This window comes from Leptodactylus fuscus, unplaced genomic scaffold (genome assembly GCF_031893055.1).
Source record: "Leptodactylus fuscus isolate aLepFus1 unplaced genomic scaffold, aLepFus1.hap2 HAP2_SCAFFOLD_745, whole genome shotgun sequence".
NCBI lineage: Eukaryota > Metazoa > Chordata > Amphibia > Anura > Leptodactylidae > Leptodactylus > Leptodactylus fuscus.
In genome coordinates, this window is record NW_027440784.1 from 3017 (window position 1) to 24501 (window position 21485).

The window sequence follows — 21485 nt, forward strand, 5'->3', positions numbered from 1 at the left end:
TCCCTTCCCCTGGAGTTGGAAACAGTAGCAGGCCACATTAATCTGCACTTGAGGACCTATGATAAGATAAGATAATCCTTTAATAGTCCTACATTGGGGAAATTCCAGCATGTTACAGCAGCCTAGTAATACAGGATAATACACAGTAATATAATACAGACGCAGACACACATATGCTGAGAAGAGAAGATATACTAGGAGTCCATGGCAGCTAAGGAACGGAAGAGAAAGAAGGAAGACTTCATGGTCATCGTCATAGTCATTTAGTTGTCTGTGCGGAGTGTCTTCGCTTGGTCTGATGTAAATTATACAGCCCGGTCGCGGTTGGAAGGAAGGACCTGCGATAGCTTCTTCTCACACTTGGGGTGAAGCAGACGGTCACTTACAGTGCTGCCAAGTCCCATCAAGGTCCCATACATGGGGTGGGATTTGTTCTCCCGCATGGAGGTCACCACAGACAGTATCCTTCTGTCACCCACCACCTGTACTGGGTCCAGGGGGCTCCCCAGGACAGAGCTGGCCCTCCTGATCAGCCTGTCACGTCTGTTTCTGTCCCTGGTTGATGGACTGCACCCCCAGCAGGCCACACCGAAAAAGATGGCTGAGGCAACCACAGAGTTGAAGAAGGCCCTAAGAAGTGTCCCCTGGACTCCGAAGGCCCTCAGCCACCTGAGCAGGTAGAGTCTGCTGTGGCCCTTTCTGTGCAGCGCCTCCAGGTGATCAGCCCAGTCTAGTTTATTAGTGAGGAGCACGCCCAGGTACTTACAGGTCCTGACTATCTCAATACATATTCCCTGGATCTCCACCGGGGTCGGAGCACCTCTCCGTTTACTAAAGTCCACCACCATCTCCTTGGTCTTCCCAGCATTAATACTGAGCTGGTTCCGCTGGCACCATTCAACAAAGTCCAGGTTTAAGTCTCTGTATTCCCTATCGTCGCCATCAGTGATAAGGCCGACTATAGCAGAGTCATCGGAGGACTTCTGTAAGTAACAGCTGGATGAGTTGTGCCTGAAGTCAGCAGTGTACAGTGTGAAGAGAAATGGGGCAAGAACTGGACCTTGTGGTGCCCCCGTACTACAGATCACAGTGTCAGACACACAGTCCCGGGCTCTCACATACTGAGGGCGGGTTGTCAGGTAGTCTAGGGTCCAGTTGGACAGGTGATGGTCCACTCCACCAAGGTTCAGCTTTTCCCTCAGTAGCCCTTGCTGAATGGTGTTGAACGCACTGGAGAAGTCAAAGAACAATATTCTCACAGTGTTCCCGGGTTTCTCTAGGTGAGAGAGAACTCTATGAAGAAGGTGGATGATGGCGTCATCTACCCCAATGCCCGGCCGATAGGCAAACTGGAGGGGGTCCAGAGCGGAGCTCACTAGGGGGTGTAGGTGTGTCAGGACCAGTCTCTCTGGGACCTTCATCAGGTGAGATGTCAGTGCTACGGGTCGGTAGTCATTGTAGCCCACCGGGTTGGGTATCTTTGGGACTGGCACCACACAAGATGTTTTCCACAGTCGAGGTACCACTCCCAGCTTTAGACTCGTATTGTACATGTGTGTAATAATACCACACAGCTGGTCACTGCACATTTTAAGAACTCTTGCGCTTATACCATCAGGTCCTCCGGCCTTGTCTGCTTTAATAAACCCTTCTGCTACCCTCCTCCCCTATATCTCCTCTCCGGAAAGTTTTACATTCATATCCCATAAGTGGTGTCCCTGACCCTCGATATCTACGGTCCTCGGCTAGAGTTATTCTACATTCTTTCCGCACTCCCACACCTGGGCTTTCTTGCCCTCCCCTGCAGCCCCCTGCCGCCTTCTCTAACAGGGTCTCATCCGAACCTCCCCTGTGGATTAGTCGTAGCAGTTAAGATTGGGAAAGGCTGTCTTACCTACAGGAATATCATCCCCACTACTGCACTAAGAGACGTAGAACCCAATTATACCTGATACCTCGCTTGCAGAGGACGACTGTCTGCCTAGACGCTGAGATTGTCAACCTTACCTATTGATATTTGGGGACCTCTCCCCTCCCTGTACCTAAGTGAATCTCCAAGAACACTCTTGTCTATGTTGTCATTTAGACTGATGCTCTCTGTTTGCTAGATGTTATAGTCTTGACCTCGTCCCTCTCCCTCACTTATATTGCATCCATCAAGATGGTTAAACCAAATAAAGACAAAGGCACAGACCTCGCTGGTACTCCCAATCAAACTAAACTCCAAAGTGACTTGCAAAAGTATCTTAGAAAGAAAAATCGACAATCTCCCGCCGGATCGCTGAAAATGGCGCCTGACCACAATAGGGAGCCTGACACAGGTGATGACTCGGATGCTGAGAGTAATATTGACCAGGACCGCCTGGAGGATAGCACCTTCTTAAGAACATTTCTACAACAAGCTCTGTCAGCCGCCCTAGACCCAGTTCTTCAGCAACTTGAGGATATTAGAGCGGAACTTCATCATATAGACAGTCGAGTCTCTACTCTAGAAAGCGCATATCCTTCAATTAAATCTCATAATGACCTCACTACGTCTCAGCTGGCCCTGCACAAAGATTACATCGATTGTTCTCTTACTCTACTTCACCGCCCTCATCTCTTCTCTCTCCAGCAACCCTAAAAGGATTTTTGAAACTTTTCACTCCTTACTCACAGCCAAGGTGCAGACGCCATTCACAGTCCTTAGTGCTGATGACCTGGCCACGTATTTCCATGATAAAATTGATAAGATCCATCAGGAAATAACTGCCAAAGCCCCAGGTGGCATTGATCCCATCACCTACCATAGTACTGATCCCCTCACCAACCGCACTTCAGACTGTCTTTTCTCATCTTTTCAACCTGTTACAGAAGAGGAAGTCTCTCAGCTACTTTCTTCATCTCGCCCTACAACCTGCAGTAGTGACCCCTTCCCCTCGCAACTTCTCCAAACCCTGTCGCCTGCTGTCACAACTTGCCTTACTAAAATATTTAATCTCTCTCTCTCTCTCTCTCTCTCTCTCTCTCTCTCTCTCTCTCTCTCTCTCTCTCTCTCTCTCTCTCTCTCTCTCTCTCTCTCTCTCTCTCTCTCTCTCTCTCTCTCTCTCTCTCTCTCTCTCTCTCTCTCTCTCTCTCTCTCTTCTCTCTTTCTCTTTCTCTCTCTCTCTCTCTCCATCCTCCTTCAAGCATGCTGTTATAACTCCGCTATTGGAAAAACCCCACCCTGTGCTGCTAACTATCGACCCATCTCTAACCCGCCCTTCATCTCTAAACTTTTGGAACGCCTGGTCTATTCTCGTTTAAACCGCTATCTCTCTGCTAACTCTCTGCTTGACCCCTTACAATCTCTGCACTCTACTGAAATGGCTCTCGCAAAAGTCTCCAATGATCTCCTAATGGCTAAATCCAATGGTGACTTCTCTCTTCTTATTCTTCTGGACCTCTCTGCAGCTTTTGACACTATTGATCATCATCTTCTCCTCCTCACTATGCTCCGCTCAGTCGGCCTCAACGCCACTGCGCTCTCCTGGTTCCCCTCTTATCTCTCAGACCGCACTTCCAGTGTATCATTTGCGGGCTCTGTTTCTTCCCCTCTTTCCCTTGCTGTTGGGGTTCCTCAGGGCTCGGTCCTAGGCCCCCTGCTCTTTTCTCTCTACACAGCCCCCATTGGACAAACCATCGCCAGATTTGGCTTCAGGTACCATCTTTATGCTGATGACACCCAATTATACACATCTTCCCGTGACATCACCCCTGCACTCATACAGAACACTAGTGACTGTCTTTCTGCTGTCTCTAATATCATGTCCTCGCTCTATCTGAAACTAAATCTCTCTAAGACTGAACTACTACTGTTTCCACCATCTAACAGATCTGTCCCTGATATATCCATTGCAGTGTCAGGCCTTACTATAACTCCTAGGCAGCATGCCTGCTGCCTCGGGGTCATGTTTGACGCAGACCTTTCCTTCACCCCGCATATTGAATCACTCGCACGTTCATGTCACCTCCTCCTCAAAAACATCTCCAGAATACGCCCTTTCCTCACCAGAGAAACACTAAAGACACTTATTGTCTCTCTGATTCATTCTCGCCTTGACTACTGTAACGCCTTACTAATCGGTCTTCCCCTCACTAAACTCTCCCCTCTACAATCTATTCTGAATGCAGCGGCCAGGCTCATCTATCAGGCTAGACACTACAGCGATGCCTCGGGTCTGTGCCAGTTGCTACACTGGCTGCCTATTCATTATAGAATAAAATATAAAGTTATCATCCTCCTCCACAAGGCTCTCCATAATGCCGCACCTCCCTACATTTCCTCCCTCATCTCCGTCTACTGCCCAACCCGTGCTCTCCGTTCACTCAATGGCCTAACACTTACATCCCCTATTATCAGAACCTCCCACGCTCGTATACAAGACTTCTCCCGAGCTGCATCACTTCTCTGGAATGCTCTACCCTGGACAATAAGATTAACTCCCAATTTCTACAGTTCCAAATGCAAACTAACGACACATCTTTTCAGACAGGCCTATCACAATTTCTAACGTAAACCCTTCCATGCTATAATTAGAATCCCCAAAATTTAACCCTCCTCTGTCCCCGCTCCCACATTACCCCACATGATATGATGTCTTTTCCAGATAACTTTATTTGTCCAAGCTCCATCCACATGTTACAGGACACCACTAGTGATGGCTCATAAAGTTTTGTTTGTGTAATGACAGTAACCTCTATTACAAAAGTGTCTGACCCCTGTATAAGCAATGCCGCCCCTCCTACCTCTTGTGTCACCCCCCCTCTACCTCATAGATAGTAAGCTCTTGTGAGCAGGGCCCTCAGTCCCATTGTGTGAAATGACGTTCTTTGTTATGTATCTGTCTGTATTTGAACCCTACAAAATGTACAGTGCTGCGGAATATGTTGGCGATATATAAATAAATTTATTATTATTATTATTATTATTATTATTATTATTATTATTATTGTTGTTGTTGTTGTTGTTGTTGTTGTTGTTGTTGTTGTTGTTGTTGTTGTTGTTGTTGTTGTTGTTGTTGTTGTTGTTGTTGTTGTTGTTATTATTATCAAAGAAAACCACAGTTGCTGCAAAACGTAAGACTTAAGTGGCTTTCTGAATCTTGTGCTAATGAGGCTTTGCAGTAAATTGCAATCCGAATGTCTGATCCTCAAGGAGTCTCTGGTGTGCCGGGAAATCAAGAGGATTAAAGCAGACAAGGTAGACTTGTACCGCCCGAGGTGCACCGCCGCAGGCATGACGCCGCCGATCGCCGGAGTGAAATCTGGCCCGCGGAAGTATTTTGAAAGTTGAAATTTTGACAAAGTGTCTACGGAAGTGGAAATTCTCTCAGGGGGAAGCTCCCCTCGGCCCTGCCCAGGAGGGTGAGCCCCATCCCGGTCTGGCGCTCGCTGCAGGAAGGCCTCCTCGGGGGCTCCGATTTTTTTTCAAAGTGTCTGCGGAAGTGGAAGTTCTCTCAGGGGGAAGCTCCCCTCGGACCCTGCCCAGGAGGGTGAGCCCCGGCCCGACTTGCCTCCCCTAGGCCCGCCCGGTCCGGAACCCGGTTCTCCCTGCAGACCTCGCCTCGGGGCAACCCTCCAACTCCACATCTCCCGGCACTTTCCGCCGGAGTCAAAAACAGCACTACCTCTTCCTTCCGCTGGCCCTCGAGAGTCCTCACCGCTCCCCCAGGCAGGCTTCCACGGGAGGCGGATCGGACCCCACCATTAAGCCCCCTGACAAACAGCCATCCCTGGAACTCTCTCCGGGCCCGACTATTAAGCCCCACCGCCGACCCTCCGGGGCCGACTATTAAGCCCACTGCCAGAGATAGCACTCATGGTAATCTCTCTGGGCCCGACTATTAAGCCCAACCGTGACTTATGCCGGGAAATGTGACTTATGCCGGGAAATGTGACTTATGCTGGCAAATGTGACTTATGCTGGCAAATGTGACTTATGCTGGCAAATGTGACTTATGCTGGCAAATGTGACTTATGCTGGCAAATGTGACTTATGCTGGCAAATGTGACTTATGCTGGCAAATGTGACTTGTCCGCCCAACCGTGACTTATGCTGGCAAATGTGACTTGTCCGCCCAACTGTGACTTATGCTGGCAAATGTGACTTGTCCGCCCAACCGTGACTTATGCTGGCAAATGTGACTTGTCCGCCCAACTGTGACTTATGCTGGCAAATGTGACTTGTCCGCCCAACCGTGACTTATGCTGGCAAATGTGACTTGTCCGCCCAACTGTGACTTATGCCGGCAAATGTGACTTGTCCGCCCAACCGTGACTTATGCCTGGAAATGTGACTTGTCCGCCCAACCGTGACTTATGCCTGGAAATGTGATTTGTCCGCCCTGTGCCTGGGCTTCCATGTATTGGATATCTCTGTCATGGTACGATAACCTTACATACAATTGCTATCTTTTAGAAACCCGAGACGGATGAAGAAGAACTGATTGCGCCGAATCCTGATGACATCACCCTTGCCTAAGGCGACCACTATTCTTCATTTTTCGTGGGCTAGTTATAAAATCCTACGAGGAGAGAGGACTATGTATTTGGCTTGCCTGTGTCAATGGCTGCTCCGGTCATAAATCTTTATCTGTCATGATTTCTAAAGATTGCCTTATTGCCTGGTAGGCACAGCTCAGGTTATAACACTTTTGCAGTCCTGACTTCTCCACCTTCATTTCCTCTTTAGCTCCCAGGAGGTATCCGTTTCCTTTACATAGACTTAAGTAAGGTGGAGCGAGGGGTCGCTATTAGAGATGAGCGAACACTAAAATGTTCGAGGTTCGAAATCCGATTCGAACAGCCGCTCACTGTTCGAGTGTTCGAACGGGTTTCAAACCCCATTATAGGCTATGGGGAACATATACTCGTTAAGGGGGAAACCCAAATCCGTGTCTGGAGGGTCACCAAGTCCACTATGACACCCCAGGAAATGATACCAACACCTTGAAATGACACTGGGACAGCATGTCTAGGGGCATAAAAGTCACTTTATTTCATGGAAATCCCTGTCAGCTTGCGGTTTTCGCAAGCTAACTTTTTCCCATAGGAATGCATTGGACAGCGCTGATTGGTCGAATTCCGTATTCCATTCAGGTCCGACCTTAGACTCCGCCTCCTTCGGCAGAGCCAGCACTGATTGGCCGAAGGCTGGCCAATGCATTCCTATGGGTATGCAGAGACTCAGCTGTGTTGAGCCAGTTCTGCTCAACTACACCGTGTGCTGGTCAGCCCATCAGATGTAACAGAGCCGAGGGTGCACTAGAACCCTTGTGCACACTCAGCTCACGCTAATAGAATGCATTGGCCAGCGCTGATTGGCCAATGCATTCTATAAGCCTGATGAAGCAGAGCTGAATGTGTGTGCTTAGCTCAACTACTCCACCAGCGTAGTTGAGCTAAGCACACACATTCAGCTCTACTTCATCAGGCTAATAGAATGCATTGGCCAGCGCAGATTGGCCAGAGTACGGAATTCGACCAATCAGCGCTGGCTCTGCTGGAGGAGGCGGAGTCTAAGGTCGGACCAGAATGGAGACTGGTGTGGAGTGATCTTAGACTCCTCCTCCTCCAGCAGAGCCAGCGCTGATTGGTCAAATTCCGTACTCTGGCCAATCAGCGCTGTCCAATGCATTCCTATGGGAAAAGGTTTATCTCACAAAAATCACAATTACACACCCGATAGAGCCCCAAAAAGTTATTTTTAATAACATTCCTACCTAAATAAAGGTTATCCCTAGCTATCCCTGCCTGTACAGCTATCCCTGTCTCTTACTCACACAGTTCACATTCTCATATGACCCGGATTTGAAATCCACTATTCGTCTAAAATGGAGGTCACCTGATTTCGGCAGCCAATGACTTTTTCCGATTTTTTTCAATGCCCCCGTTGTCGTAGTTCCTGTCCCACCTCCCCTGCGCTGTTATTGGTGCAAAAAAATGCGCCAGGGAAGGTGGGAGGGGAATCAATTTTTTTTGGAGTTTGCCACGTGATGTTCGATTCGAATCGAACACATCGAACAGCCTGATATCCGATCGAACATGTGTTCGATAGAACACTGTTCGCTCATCTCTAGTCGCTATGACTGTTCTAGTTCTAGTACAAGCCTCACATAAATGACAGTACAGTGCGTTCTGCTAATCTGACACCCAGTAGCCCTGAAGTCTGGATGGTCTAGGGTAACAGAATATACCTGATGGCGTGTTTCGGGATAGGCATAGGGAAAGTCAGACTCTTCAGATGAGCAACTTGGCTTATAACCACTAGTCTGCTGCCATGTTGGAATTGGTGCCTGGCCCCGGGGCTCTTGCTGTCCACATTGGCTTATCTGTCTATTGGTGATGGTATGAACTATGTAGAGAATATCACATATCCTAAGGAGTATCACAGAATACAGCCCATACCATTGAATCCTCCTGCACCATGTGATGGTACCCAACAGCCCTGCCACTGCGAATGATACATCCTGTCACTCAGGGCCGCCATCAGGAATTTTGGGGCCCCATAAAGCCTAAGTGTCTGCCCCCCCCCCCCCTGCCATTTTTGCTTTGCGCGCCGCGAGAAATTTAGCCCCACCCACTGTTATGTTGACTCCGCCTACTCATTAATTTCCCATTTGCCCGCACACTGTATAATCCTCCTACAGTCACCCGTAAATTATATGTCCCCCTCCGTCTCTCCCCTAGCTTCATATACACCCTTCATCTGCCCTCAGATTCATGTCCCCTCCATCTCTGCCCCCAGATTCATGTCCCCTCCATCTCTGCCCCCAGATTCATGTCCCCTCCATCTCTGCCCCCCGATTCATGTCCCCACATTTCTGCCCACAGATTCATGTCCCTCCATCTCTGCCCCCAGATTCATGTCCCCCCATCTCCATACCTCCCAACTTTTGAAGAGCTAAAAGAGGGACAAAATGTGTGGCGCGCTTAGCGCGCCGCAACAAATTTAGCCCCACCCACTTTTGTGTTGACTCCGCCCACTCATTAATTTTTCATGTGCCCACACACAGTATAATCCTCCTACAGTCACCCGTAAATTATATGTCCCCCCTCTATCTCTCCCCCAGTTTCATATACACCCTTCATCTGCCCCCAGTTTCATGTCCCCCTTCCATCTCTGCCCAGGGATTCATGTCCCCACATCTCTGCCCCCAGTTTCATGTCCCCTCCATCTCTGCCCCCAGATTCATGTCCCCCCAGATTCATGTCCCCTCTCCATCTCTGCCCCCAGATTCATGTCCCCATCTCTGCCCCCAGATTCATGTCCCCACAGTGTCATGCCGTCCCCTCCTTCATCTGCCCCAGTGTCATTCCGTCCTCTCTTTCATCTGTCCCCAGATTCATGTCCCCACAGTGTCATGCCGTCCTCTTCTTCATCTGCCCCCAGATTCACGTTCCACCTCCACATTAAACTTACCTTCTCCTCCGCTCCCTCGCCGCTCTCTGCGCGTCTCTCTCGTTGACACATGCGGCTGAAGGAAGGAGCTGACACGGGTCAGCTCCACGCTTCGCCGCTGGGTGTCTCTCTCGCTGACACATATGCGGCTGAGCCGGGTTCCGGCTCAGCCGCATATGTGTCACCGAGAGAGGCGGCAGCGGCGAAGTGAGGAGCTGACACCGGCTCAGCCGCATATGTGTCAGCGAGAGAGGCGGCAGCGGCGAAGTCAGGAGCTGACACAGGTCAGCTCCTCTCTTCAGCCGCATATGTGTCAGCGAGACAGGCGGCAGCGGCGAAGCGAGGAGCTGACCTGTGTCAGCTCCTCGCTTCAGCCGCGTATGTGCTCAACTCAGATCTGCGTCCTCTGGCCGGGCCCCTGACACCAGTAGCAGTAGTACTGGCCTATTGGCGGACCTGCTGTCACTGTTTTATGTCCACTAGTTTCAGGGCATGTCTGGCTGAGTAGGGGCAGTGGTGGGAGCTGTGACCACATGTGGCACAATAAGATAGACAGGAGCAAAGATCATATCTGTCTGAATATGGAAATAAAATCAATCAGACCTTTTTCTAGCCTGGCAGAGGTTGTCAGCAGGATGTAGTTCTATCGATCTACAGGCTAATAAGCCGCCCCTCCGATCCATCTGATCATACATCTTTTGTGAATACGCCATAACTCCCGGGAATAAAACATATCGGTGTAATGTGCCTAACAAGAGATCCCAAATGCTTTGAGAAGTCGGGGTACGCCAGACCTGCAGCTTCAATGATACTCCATTCCCAGATGCAACCCTTGGGGACACTTGGCCAATATCCAGCATATTTTAGGGTTCCTACATAGTTAGGGTTTCTGGATCATCTGCTGGCGTCTGGATGGTCATAAAAACATAAATATGGCGGAAATGTCATTGATGTCATCATATTTTATTTCCAGTTTTTGGGCAGTCACGCTTTCACACTGACACCTGGAGCTGCTACTTCTGACTGCAATCCCCACACAACGACTTGCTGTATGGCCGTGTGTCTATCTGTAATGTGTCTTACTGTGCTGTTGGTTGTGGATTGTAATTGCCATACAGATCGCACAGGGTCTAAACTGACACATTGAAGCAAAGACAAACTTTTCAATAGTTCATGATGGTAGTGATTGTCAGGTTTGGATCACTATCACCTTGTATGCATCCCATCCTATATAATACGTGTAACTGCAGGAGACTGAAATCACCTCCAGCCATCATCCCATCCTACACGCCTCTGTGCAGACAGCTGTATATACACAATGTCCCCGCTTTTCTATTCTGCCCGGTGTATAGACATTGCTGCAGGGCAGAGCCCCATGAGAAGCGGCCCCCCTGTCTGCAGTATATATATCTATCTGATGTGAGGACAGGGAGCCGGCAGTGAGCGGAGCCGCCGCCTGTGTTACCCTCCCCGGCTCTCAGCAGCTCCAGCTTGTCCCCGCATCGTACAATCAGCTTCCTGTAGCATAGAGCTTGTGGTAAAGATCCCGGGGATGGTGACAAGCGCCGGGAATAGAAGGGGGCAGCTCCCGCAGCGGTTTCATCTTCCTGCATAGATAGTGATGGACAGATGTGGGGGTGCTATGGCGGAAATCCCGGGGCCTCCTCTCCGCACCACCCCCGCACCTCCGCCAGTGACGGCCAGGGACTGTTAGGGAGGATGTCGGGGAGTGGGGAGACACGAAGAATGGAAGCTCTCCTGTCCGGTTCTAGCCGGTAATGGGCTCTGATCCCGGGCAGGGAAGCACACGGGGAGAGCGGAGCTTGACTCTGGCCCTGTGCTGAGTGACAGCCAATAGGAGGTGAGGCCGAGGCCGCTCAGCAGCCAATCAGTGCGCACCGCTGTGCATATAAGAGGCGGCGGCTGCTTCGGCCCCAGTGTTTTCCCGTCTAGGAAAGGAATTAGAGCTCGATTCGTATCATGGCAGAAACCGCGCCCGCCGCTGCCGCTGCTCCCCCTCCCGCCGAACCGGCCGCCAAATCCAAGAAGCAGCCGAAGAAAGCAGCCGCAGGGGGCGCCAAGAAGAGCAAGAAATCCTCCGGTCCCACCGTGTCCGAGCTGATCGTCAAAGCCGTGTCCGCCTCCAAGGAGCGCAGTGGGGTGTCTGTGGCCGCCCTGAAGAAGGTGCTGGCTGCTGGCGGCTACGATACAGACAAGAACCGCAGCCGTGTCAAGCTGGGCCTTAAGGTTCTGGTGACCAAGGGAACCCTGATCCAGGTGAAAGGCAGCGGCGCCTCCGGCTCCTTCAAGCTGAACAAGAAGCAGGCGGAGAGTAAGGACAAGGCGGCCAAGAAGAAGCCTGCAGCGGCCAAGCCCAAGAAAGCTGCCGCCAAGAAGCCCGCGGCTAAGTCTCCTAAGAAGGCGCCGACCGCGGCCAAGAGCCCGAAGAAAGCCAAGAAGCCTGCAGCGGCCGCCAAGAAGGCGGCCAAGAGCCCCAAGAAGCCGAAGGCGGCTCCTAAAGCCAAGAAGGTGACGAAGAGCCCGGCTAAGAAGGCGGCTAAGCCCAAAGCTGCCAAGAGCCCAGCTAAGAAGGCTGCCAAGCCCAAAGCTGCCAAGAGTCCGGCTAAGAAGGCTGCTAAAGCCAAGAAGCCCGCGGCTAAGAAATAAGCCCGAGCCGCCCTGTACTTGTCCCACAAAGGCTCTTCTCAGAGCCACCACCTTGTCCCGGCAGAACTGTATGATCGCTATCTCCCCAGCCAGCGGGGGGCGGGGGCGTCATATTAACGGCAATCCTATGACCAGGGCTCCATTCCCGTATCCGCACCGACACATGAGCGGTCACTACAGGGTAACATCCCCGCAGGTTTCTCCAGGTGACCGGTCCAGCGGGGTAGTAATGAGGACTAAAAGCTGAGGCCGCTGAGGGTTTATAGGGGCAGTAATCCAGTAGATTGGCCGCGCATCCTCCTCGTTACTGGCGGGGGCCTCTGTCTGGATAAAGGGGGAGGAGGAGGAGGAGGAGGAATTGTCAGTATGTCTGAGCTACACAATCCCTGCAGTCCCGAATGCAGCCTGATGCCGGGGGTCGCTGCGGTGTACGGCGGGCGGCTGTGTGCGTGCTTGTGGTAGGGGGACAAACGATACATACTCCCAGGTCTGTATCAGATCAGCGGGGAACGAGCCTGGACGCCCGGGAGGTTGTACTGGGGGAGAAGGGGGATGAGGCTGGGTGACAAGCGCTCTCAGGGGAGCCCCCGCCTGACACTACTCGTTCCTACACAGGCTGAGGAGGGGGCTCCCCTGAGAGCTCTTGTCACCCAGCCTCATCCCCTTCTCCCCCAGTACAACCTCCCGGCGTCCAGGCTCGTTCTCCCCTGAGAGCGCACACCGTTATTTCGGGGTCACTTCTGGACCCAGAAACTCGGATCTTTGCTGCCTCCTGTTCAGCGTGTTCTCTTGTATTTATAACGCACTGTCTGTGCTGCAGCTGAATGACTTGTCTGGGGGAGCTCCGGCTCCCAGCAGTAGGTTTGTGATGACACTGGGGCGGGTGGAGAAAGCCGGCAGACGTCCATTGTCTCCGGGGCCGAGCTGAGAGCGGCAGCAGGGACAGGGAGAGGCGGCGAGAACTGTAGGATATGAGCGGGAAAGCTCCGAATCACTAACGGGTGAAAGTTCTGCCAATCAGAGGAGGAAAGCAGGGGAGGGGGGGAGTGGCTTCAGGACACGCCCCATAATTGCGTCATCATAGCAGGGTTCTCCTTCTGGTCCGACCACTCTCTATATAAAAAGGCGGCTGTGCGGAGGGACGCTTATTCTAGTCTGTCAGCAGCAGCACAGAAGATGTCCGGTCGCGGTAAAGGAGGGAAAGGTCTCGGCAAGGGCGGTGCCAAGCGGCACAGGAAGGTGCTCCGGGATAACATCCAGGGCATCACCAAGCCTGCCATCCGCCGTCTAGCTCGCAGAGGAGGCGTCAAGCGCATCTCCGGTCTCATCTATGAGGAGACTCGCGGTGTCCTGAAAGTCTTCCTGGAGAACGTCATCCGTGACGCCGTCACCTACACCGAGCACGCCAAGAGGAAGACCGTCACCGCCATGGACGTGGTGTACGCGCTCAAGCGCCAGGGCCGCACTCTCTACGGCTTCGGAGGTTAATTCCGCCGCTCCCCGACTCTCTACTACATAATCCAAAGGCTCTTCTCAGAGCCGCCACATCCTCCTGAGAACAGAGCTGTCCCCGCCACCCACCTCTCCTCTGCCCTCTAGGGCTGGAGCTGTCGCTGCGGCTACTGTAGGAATACCGGAGAGCGTGGAGATAAACGCTCTTAAGCTTCAGGGAACGTGTGAACAAATGCATAAATCTTAAGAGCGTTCCTGTCGCTGTACAGTGTGCACTGCCTAAAGTTTCTCCTTTACTTTGCCAGTGTGCGCAGATGTAGATACACGCGATAGATACGAGGTTATCAGGCGGATAAGTTCCTTCGCCTTGAGGATAATACAAACAGTGCGGTGTAACGTCCATAAATACAATGACAAAACGGATCGGGATAAATAAAGCCTCTGGTCCGGGGAATAAACACCAGAAATGAAGGGCTCAGCAGCTCTAGTGTGGAAGGGGTGGGGGGGCTCTTAGAAGAGCCTTTGGGGTGATAGTACAGAGCAGGTGATGGAGCCGATTACTTGGCGCTGGTGTACTTGGTGACGGCCTTGGTGCCCTCGGACACGGCGTGCTTGGCCAACTCTCCGGGCAGCAGCAGGCGCACGGAGGTCTGGATCTCCCGGGAGGTGATGGTGGAGCGCTTGTTATAGTGAGCCAGGCGGGAGGCTTCTCCTGCGATGCGCTCAAAGACGTCGTTGACGAAGGAATTCATGATGCTCATGGCCTTGGAAGAAATGCCGGTGTCGGGGTGGACCTGCTTCAGCACCTTGTACACGTAGATGGCATAGCTCTCCCTCCTGGCCCTCTTACGCTTCTTGCCGTCCTTCTTCTGGGCCTTGGTCACGGCTTTCTTGGAGCCCTTCTTGGGCGCTGGGGCAGACTTGGCGGGATCAGGCATGGTAGCACGGCGATCTTTTCCCACACGAGAATGAGAGAAAATAATGTCTGTGCTCCTCCCAGCGCAGCCCTATTTATAGGCGGGCTATGCAAATGAGCGCCGCTGTCTGCGCGCTGTTCTACTGGACCAGCAAGTCATGTGACCAGTGCCAGCATCATAATCCCCGCCCTCCGCAGCTGATTGGCGCTTCCACCAGGTTTGAATTTCCCTCCGTTTCTCTCCTCAGGTTTACAGGTTCTAATCGCCTCGTTATGTTGCGGGGGGGAACGCCACAGATTGTCCCCTGTGTAGCCTGATGCATGCCGGCGGGGGCTGTACAGCGCCGTGCTGCACGGGGTCTGGGGGAGGGGCATGAGCGCTAATGCTGGACTGTAGAAATAAACCAATGAGATGGAGGGGGCGGGCTTTCCATGAGCCAATGAGGACGAGCCCCGGCTGTATAAATATGTCGCTCTTTCCGCTCCTCAGCTCATATCACCGCTGTGTAACGTCTATACTGAAGCGATGGCAAGAACCAAGCAGACCGCCCGCAAATCCACCGGAGGGAAAGCTCCCCGCAAGCAGCTGGCCACTAAGGCCGCCAGGAAGAGCGCTCCCGCCACCGGCGGAGTGAAGAAGCCTCACCGCTACCGCCCTGGTACAGTCGCTCTGCGTGAAATCCGCCGCTACCAGAAGTCCACCGAGCTGCTGATCCGTAAGCTTCCCTTCCAGCGCCTGGTTCGAGAGATCGCCCAGGACTTCAAGACGGATCTCCGCTTCCAGAGCTCCGCCGTCATGGCCCTGCAGGAAGCTAGCGAAGCTTACCTGGTCGGGCTCTTTGAGGACACCAACCTGTGCGCCATCCACGCCAAGAGGGTCACCATCATGCCCAAAGACATCCAGCTGGCCCGCAGGATTCGTGGGGAGAGGGCTTAAATCTGCCCAGGCACCGTCTGACAACACAAAGGCTCTTCTCAGAGCCACCAAATCCTCCCTCAGACGAGCTGTAGCCGTTGTCTTTCTCCTCTCGGGAGGGGAGAAGAGAAGCCTTCACTGGCTGCTAATAGAGAGGTTACCCTTTCCCTTACAGTCACTGAGTTAGCGATATCTCGTCTCCCTCCTTTGTATGTATAACAGGCACATATGTAACTGCAGCGCCCTCTACAGTAACCTGAGCGCCGCCCCCACTGACTGCTGACTCAATCTTACTTCGCAGCAGCAGCAGCAGCGGAGGATGTAATAGACAGGCGGAGGCTTGAAATTCGCGTCCTTTCTCCCTTTGCACCACCTGACGCTGCCGGTTCTCGCGCGGGTTGTAACGGTCACTGAATGAATGGGAATCTACGATTGAGCGGGAAGATAGACAAAGGTTCGCCCGGATCAGCCCTTTAACGCCCGTTTCATCGGCACTTCTAAACCTGCCACCGTGGGCTGTGCCCTGGCGGGGAGAGAGGATTAGGATGAGCACAGCCATTGCTATCCCTAACTGACCCTGCGCCCGCACCACATCTCCCTCCCTCCCTCCTCTCCGTCGCTAGTATGTGCCTACTCCGCGCATCTCTCCCTAGCGCCTTCTACAATGACCTGAGCGCCGCTGAATCTTCTTCAGTTGGGGAGGGTTTGAAATTCGCGCCCATTCTCTCTGCACCACGTGACGCTGCCGGCTCTCGCGCGGGTTGTAACGGTCACTGAATGGGAATTGCAAAACCACCAACCGTGTGAGCGGGGAGATAGACAAAGGTTCACCCGGATCAGCCCTTTAACGCCCGTTTCATCGGCACTTGTAAGCCTGCCACCGTGGGCTGTGCCCTGGCGGGGAGAGAGGATTAGGATGAGCACAGCCATTACTATCCCTAACTGACAAGACCCTGCGCCCGCAACCACATCTCCCTCCCTCCTCTCCGTACCTAGTATATGCCTACTCCGCACATCCTTCTACAATAACCTGAGGGCCGCCCCAGTCCGCTGCTGAATCTTCTTCAGTGGGAGAGGGCTCAGCTCTGGGGAGGTTTTGAAATTCGCGCCCCTTCTCTCTGCGCCACGTGACGCTGCCGGCTCTCGCGCGGATTGTAACGGTCACTGCGACTGAGCGGGAATTTCAAAACCACCAACCGTGTGAGCGGGGAGAAAAGACAAAGCGTCACCCGGAGGAGCCGGCGCTCACCTCGGCTTTGTATCAGCGCGCGCCCGCCCGCCCGTTATATCTAAGCTCCGCTTATACTACCTGCCTGGGAAGAGAGCATTAGCAGATTACCACCAGCCCGACCTGACACAAAACCCCGCGCCCGCACCACATCTCCCTACAGAGTGAATCCTCCTCCCGCTCAGTCACCCCACGGTGCTTCCCTGTAAGGGCCGCCGGTCGGGCCAGGAGTTGGCTTCAGAATAGACGGACAGCCCGTATTGTAGACAGGAGGCAGCTCTGCTGTAGACAAGGTGGTGGCTCTTAGAAGAGCCTTTGCTTGTATAGACGGATGGGGTGGGAGCGGCGCTCACTTGCTCTTGCTGGGCTTGCTGCTCTCGGTCTTCTTGGGCAGCAGCACGGCCTGGATGTTGGGCAGGACGCCTCCCTGGGCGATGGTCACGCCACCCAGCAGTTTGTTCAGCTCCTCGTCATTGCGCACGGCCAGCTGCAGGTGACGGGGGATGATGCGGGTCTTCTTGTTGTCCCGTGCAGCATTACCAGCCAACTCCAGGATCTCAGCGGTCAGATACTCCAGTACGGCCGCCAGGTAGACGGGAGCACCAGCACCAACCCTCTCAGCGTAGTTGCCCTTGCGGAGAAGCCTGTGCACACGACCGACGGGGAACTGAAGTCCCGCCCGGGATGAGCGGGTCTTGGCCTTAGCACGAGCTTTGCCTCCTTGCTTGCCGCGTCCAGACATGGTTCGTGGATCGTCAGTTACTGTAATGGAACACAGAATATCCTGCCCTGTACCGGCTCCTCCTGCCTTATATATATAGTTCTGCCCCGCCCTCCTGCAACTCTCATTGGACACATCTCAAGCAGCCAATAGAGGCCAGATTTGTGGAACCACCAATCCGCTTCAGCAGGCGGGGCTTGCAAAAGTCACATGGTTTGCTGGTCCAGTAGAACAGCGCACAGACAGCGGCGCTCATTTGCATAGCCCGCCTATAAATAGGGCTGCGCTGGGAGGAGCACAGACATTACTTTCTCTCATTCTCGTGTGAAAGAGATCTCCGTGTTATACCATGCCTGATCCCGCCAAGTCTGCCCCAGCGCCCAAGAAGGGCTCCAAGAAAGCCGTGACCAAGGCCCAGAAGAAGGACGGCAAGAAGCGTAAGAGGGCCAGGAAGGAGAGCTATGCCATCTACGTGTACAAGGTGCTGAAGCAGGTCCACCCCGACACCGGTATCTCCTCCAAGGCCATGGTCGTCATGAATTCCTTCGTCAACGACATCTTCGAGCGCATCGCAGGAGAAGCCTCCCGCCTGGCTCACTACAACAAGCGCTCCACCATCACCTCCCGGGAGATCCAGACCGCCGTGCGCCTGCTGCTGCCCGGAGAGTTGGCCAAGCACGCCGTGTCCGAGGGCACCAAGGCCGTCACCAAGTACACCAGCGCCAAGTAATCGGCTCCATCACCTGCTCTGTACTATCACCCCAAAGGCTCTTCTAAGAGCCCCCCACACCTTCCACACTAGAGCTGCTGAGCCCTCCATTTCTGGCTTCTTGCTGCTGCTGCTGCACGTGTTTCTACCCAGAACCTTTCTTTCCAGCTATTTTCTTGTACTTGCTAGACTTACTATACACCCAAAGAGAAGCTCTAATCTCCGGCTTGCTACATTGACATCTCTACGAGGTGCAGTGCTCTCTGCACGCACCTGCGATTGGAGGGTTAAACTAAGCTGCTACTTATCGGCCCGAGCTGCCGGCACGGGGGTTACACTGCAGAGCCGCAGTAGGACTACTTCTAGGGACCTGTTCACAAAGCTTAGATTCCGAAGGTTTGGACCGTTTTCTTCTTCTACTCTCTCCAGTATTCCAGCAGTGATGACATTACAGCCTACAGGAGGCGTCTGCAGCCCCAGACCTACAAGGCAGAGGAGAGGTGGGTGGCGGGGACAGCTCTGTTCTCAGGAGGATGTGGCGGCTCTGAGAAGAGCCTTTGGGTTATGAAGTAGAGAGTCGGGGAGCGGCGGAATTAGCCTCCGAAGCCGTAGAGAGTGCGGCCCTGACGCTTGAGCGCGTACACCACGTCCATGGCGGTGACGGTCTTCCTCTTGGCGTGCTCGGTGTAGGTGACGGCGTCACGGATGACGTTCTCCAGGAAGACTTTCAGGACACCGCGAGTTTCCTCATAGATGAGACCGGAGATGCGCTTGACGCCTCCTCTGCGAGCCAGACGGCGGATGGCAGGCTTGGTGATGCCCTGGATGTTATCCCGGAGCACCTTCCTGTGCCGCTTGGCACCGCCCTTGCCGAGACCTTTCCCTCCTTTACCGCGACCAGACATCTTCTGTGCTGCTGCTGCTGACAGACTAGAACAAGCGTCCCTCCGCACAGCCGCCTTTTTATATAGAGAGTGGTCGGACCAGAAGGAGAACCCTGCATTGATGACGTAATTCTTCGGCGTGACTCCTACAAGCCCCTCCTCTGTCTCGCGCTGATTGGCTGACATAAGACAATGGATCACTTTGAATTTCCCGCTCATTCTCCCATTGCCGAGGGTCAGCGGTCAGCGGCTCCTTCTAGCCGGCCTACTAGATAACATGCAGGGCGCTGTTCTCACTGCTCCAGACCTTCTTCTCTGTCAATAGGACTATTGCATTCCGGAGCCGCACCCCCTCCTCCCCGGATCTAATTCTTCTCCCGGCTGCGGGATCTCCTCTCTGCCCCCTATGGGCATCCTTGTGTAATCGCCGCGAGGCTGCAGTTATAGTGAACCCCGGGTGCGGGCTGTGCAGTTCCACGCTGATCCAGATGGGGGCGCGGGGAACAAACGGCACAGCTCGAAAGACCCTGTATATACGGATCCCAGCCAGCAGGTGGCGCACAGATACTACATAGGACGGTTACCGGGGCTCTAATTCTGTCGTTAGACGATCGTCTTTAACCCTTTCCCGGCAATGGCATTTTTTTTTTTTTTTTTTTGTTTCGTTTTTTACTCCCCTCCTTCTAAGCCCCATAACTTTTTTATTTCTCCGCTCCCAGAGCCATATGAGGTCTTAATTTTTGCGGGACAAATTTTTCTTCCTGATGCCACCATTAATTATTCTATATAATGTACTGGGAAGCAGGAAAAACCATCAGAATGGGGTGGATTTGAAGAAAAAAATGCATTTCTGCGACATTCTTACAGGCTTTGGTTTTACGGCGTTCACTGTGCAGCCAAAATGACATGTCCCCTGTATTCTGTGTTTCGGTACGGTTCCAGGGATACCACATTTCTATGGTTTTATTTAAATTTCGACCCCTTAAAAAAAATTCCAAAACTGTTTTGTTTTGTTTTTTTCTAAAAGTCGCCATATTCCGACAGCCGTAACTTTTTTATACGTCCGTGTACAGAGATGTGTATGGCGTCTTTTTTTGCGGGGTCGGGTGTACTCTTTAGTTCTACCATTTTCGGGAAATGTTATTGCTTTGATCACTTTTTATTCCAATTTATATCAGAATCAAAACACTGAAAAAAAAAAAAAAAAAAAAACGGCACTTTGGCACTTTTGACTATTTTTCCCGCTACAGCGTTTACCGAACAGGAAAGATATTTTTATAGATTTTTAGAGCGGGCAATTTTGGACGCGGGGATACCTAACATGTATGTGTTTCACAGTTTTTAACTACTTTTATATGTGTTCTAGGGAAAGGGGAGTGATTTGAATTTGTAATTCTTTTTATGTTTTATTATTATTATTTTATTTTTATTTTAACTTTATTTATTTGATTTTTTTTCCCATTTATTAGACCCCCTACGGGCGTTGAACCCCAGGGGGTCTGATCACTAATGCATTGCAATGCTAAAGCAAAAAATCATCCTTTCTTTTGCAGGCTGCATAGACCAGCCTGCAAAAGAGAGCATTTGCAGACAAGCCTGGGAGCCTTGTAAAGGCTCCCGGCTGTCATGCCAACGTGACGTCGGCCCTGGAGCATGCTCCAGGAGCAGGCGACCACCGGCAAAATGGCGGCGCCCATGCGTCGCCGGAAAAATGGCGCCTCCGGCGCCTTTGACCGTGGCGCCGCAGGGGTTAATGCCTTAAAGCAGTAGACACCCGGCGGCTATGGCGGCCGCCCGGCTCCCGAGCGGTCGCCATAGTTACAGACCCGACATGCGCCGTACTATTACGGCGCATGTCGGGAAGGGGTTAAAAAGGCCATTCTACTCCCACCTTCCAGTCTCTTCTTCTCCTCTTTGCTGTTTCTGTCAAAATCTGTTTATTGCAGTATGCAAATCCCGCTCATGGAACTCAGGGGGATTGCCCCTCTTGCTCCGAGCACCCCCACGTCATAACCTCTCGCCGCCCCTTAGTTCTTAATTCTCTTCACGCCCCTCTTCATATTCATCTCCTGACACTCTGCCTTGCGTACTCATCCGACGCTGTGCTACACGCCCCATGAAGAGGGGCATGAACAGAATGAACTAAAAGGAGCTTGTGCTGTTGTTAGGACTAAGGGAAAACAGATGATGAATAATAATAGAATAATACATTTTATTTTTATAGTGCCAACGTATTCTGCAGCGCTGTACAACTTGTAGGGTTCAAATACAGAGAGAAAAATGCATTACAAAGAAATAGTCACGTCACACAATGGGACTGAGGGCCCTGCTCGCAAGAGCTTACAATCTGTGAGGTAAAGGGGGTGGCACAAGAGGTAGCAGGGGCGGCATTGCTTATACAGGGGTCAGACAATATTGTAATAGTGGTGACTGTCTTTACACAAACATAAACCTGTAGGAGCCGTCACCGTCACTGCCTATATCTCCTCCGGCTTTACAGCTCAGGTTTACGTACAGAAGGTGTCATCTGCAGAATAAGGGGAGAAAAAAAAAAAAAAAAAAGAAAAGGCA

At 52.4% G+C, this 21485-nt stretch overlaps 5 protein-coding genes across 6 annotated transcripts; 3 read left to right on the forward strand and 2 right to left on the reverse strand.

Annotated features, from left to right (window-relative positions):
• Positions 1-11382: 11382 nt before the first annotated feature.
• LOC142188755 (histone H1.03-like) lies at positions 11383-12110 on the forward strand. Of its 2 annotated transcripts, XM_075261982.1 has the most exons (2): positions 11383-12016; positions 12050-12106. In XM_075261982.1, exons 1-2 carry the CDS (start codon positions 11402-11404, stop codon positions 12086-12088), a joined length of 654 nt encoding a protein of 217 aa, XP_075118083.1. In that variant the 5' UTR covers positions 11383-11401; the 3' UTR covers positions 12089-12106. The 2 variants fall into 2 exon arrangements, with proteins under 2 accessions (XP_075118083.1, XP_075118082.1); XM_075261981.1 differs by having other exon boundaries at positions 11383-12110.
• A 1906-nt stretch (positions 12111-14016) lies between these two features.
• On the reverse strand, positions 14017-14508 carry LOC142188757 (histone H2B type 1-O-like). Its single transcript, XM_075261985.1, has one exon. It carries the CDS (start codon positions 14476-14478, stop codon positions 14098-14100), a length of 381 nt encoding a protein of 126 aa, XP_075118086.1. The 5' UTR covers positions 14479-14508; the 3' UTR covers positions 14017-14097.
• Positions 14509-14972: 464 nt separating this feature from the next.
• On the forward strand, positions 14973-15615 carry LOC142188756 (histone H3). Its single transcript, XM_075261983.1, has one exon. It carries the CDS (start codon positions 14983-14985, stop codon positions 15391-15393), a length of 411 nt encoding a protein of 136 aa, XP_075118084.1. The 5' UTR covers positions 14973-14982; the 3' UTR covers positions 15394-15615.
• Positions 15616-16804: 1189 nt separating this feature from the next.
• On the reverse strand, positions 16805-17386 carry LOC142188753 (histone H2A type 2-B). The gene has a single exon (XM_075261980.1). The coding sequence runs from the start codon at positions 17340-17342 to the stop codon at positions 16950-16952; it is 393 nt and encodes a 130-aa protein (XP_075118081.1). The 5' UTR covers positions 17343-17386; the 3' UTR covers positions 16805-16949.
• Positions 17387-17640: 254 nt separating this feature from the next.
• On the forward strand, positions 17641-18114 carry LOC142188751 (histone H2B type 1-O-like). The gene has a single exon (XM_075261978.1). It carries the CDS (start codon positions 17671-17673, stop codon positions 18049-18051), a length of 381 nt encoding a protein of 126 aa, XP_075118079.1. The 5' UTR covers positions 17641-17670; the 3' UTR covers positions 18052-18114.
• The last annotated feature ends 3371 nt before the right edge of the window (positions 18115-21485 follow it).

Bases quoted from the DNA above. Each gene is read 5' to 3' on its own strand.
- LOC142188755 (XM_075261981.1), top strand. From the start codon at position 11,402: ATGGCAGAAACCGCGCCCGCCGCTGCCGCTGCTCCCCCTCCCGCCGAA.
- LOC142188757 (XM_075261985.1), bottom strand. From the start codon at position 14,478: ATGCCTGATCCCGCCAAGTCTGCCCCAGCGCCCAAGAAGGGCTCCAAG.
- LOC142188756 (XM_075261983.1), top strand. From the start codon at position 14,983: ATGGCAAGAACCAAGCAGACCGCCCGCAAATCCACCGGAGGGAAAGCT.
- LOC142188753 (XM_075261980.1), bottom strand. From the start codon at position 17,342: ATGTCTGGACGCGGCAAGCAAGGAGGCAAAGCTCGTGCTAAGGCCAAG.
- LOC142188751 (XM_075261978.1), top strand. From the start codon at position 17,671: ATGCCTGATCCCGCCAAGTCTGCCCCAGCGCCCAAGAAGGGCTCCAAG.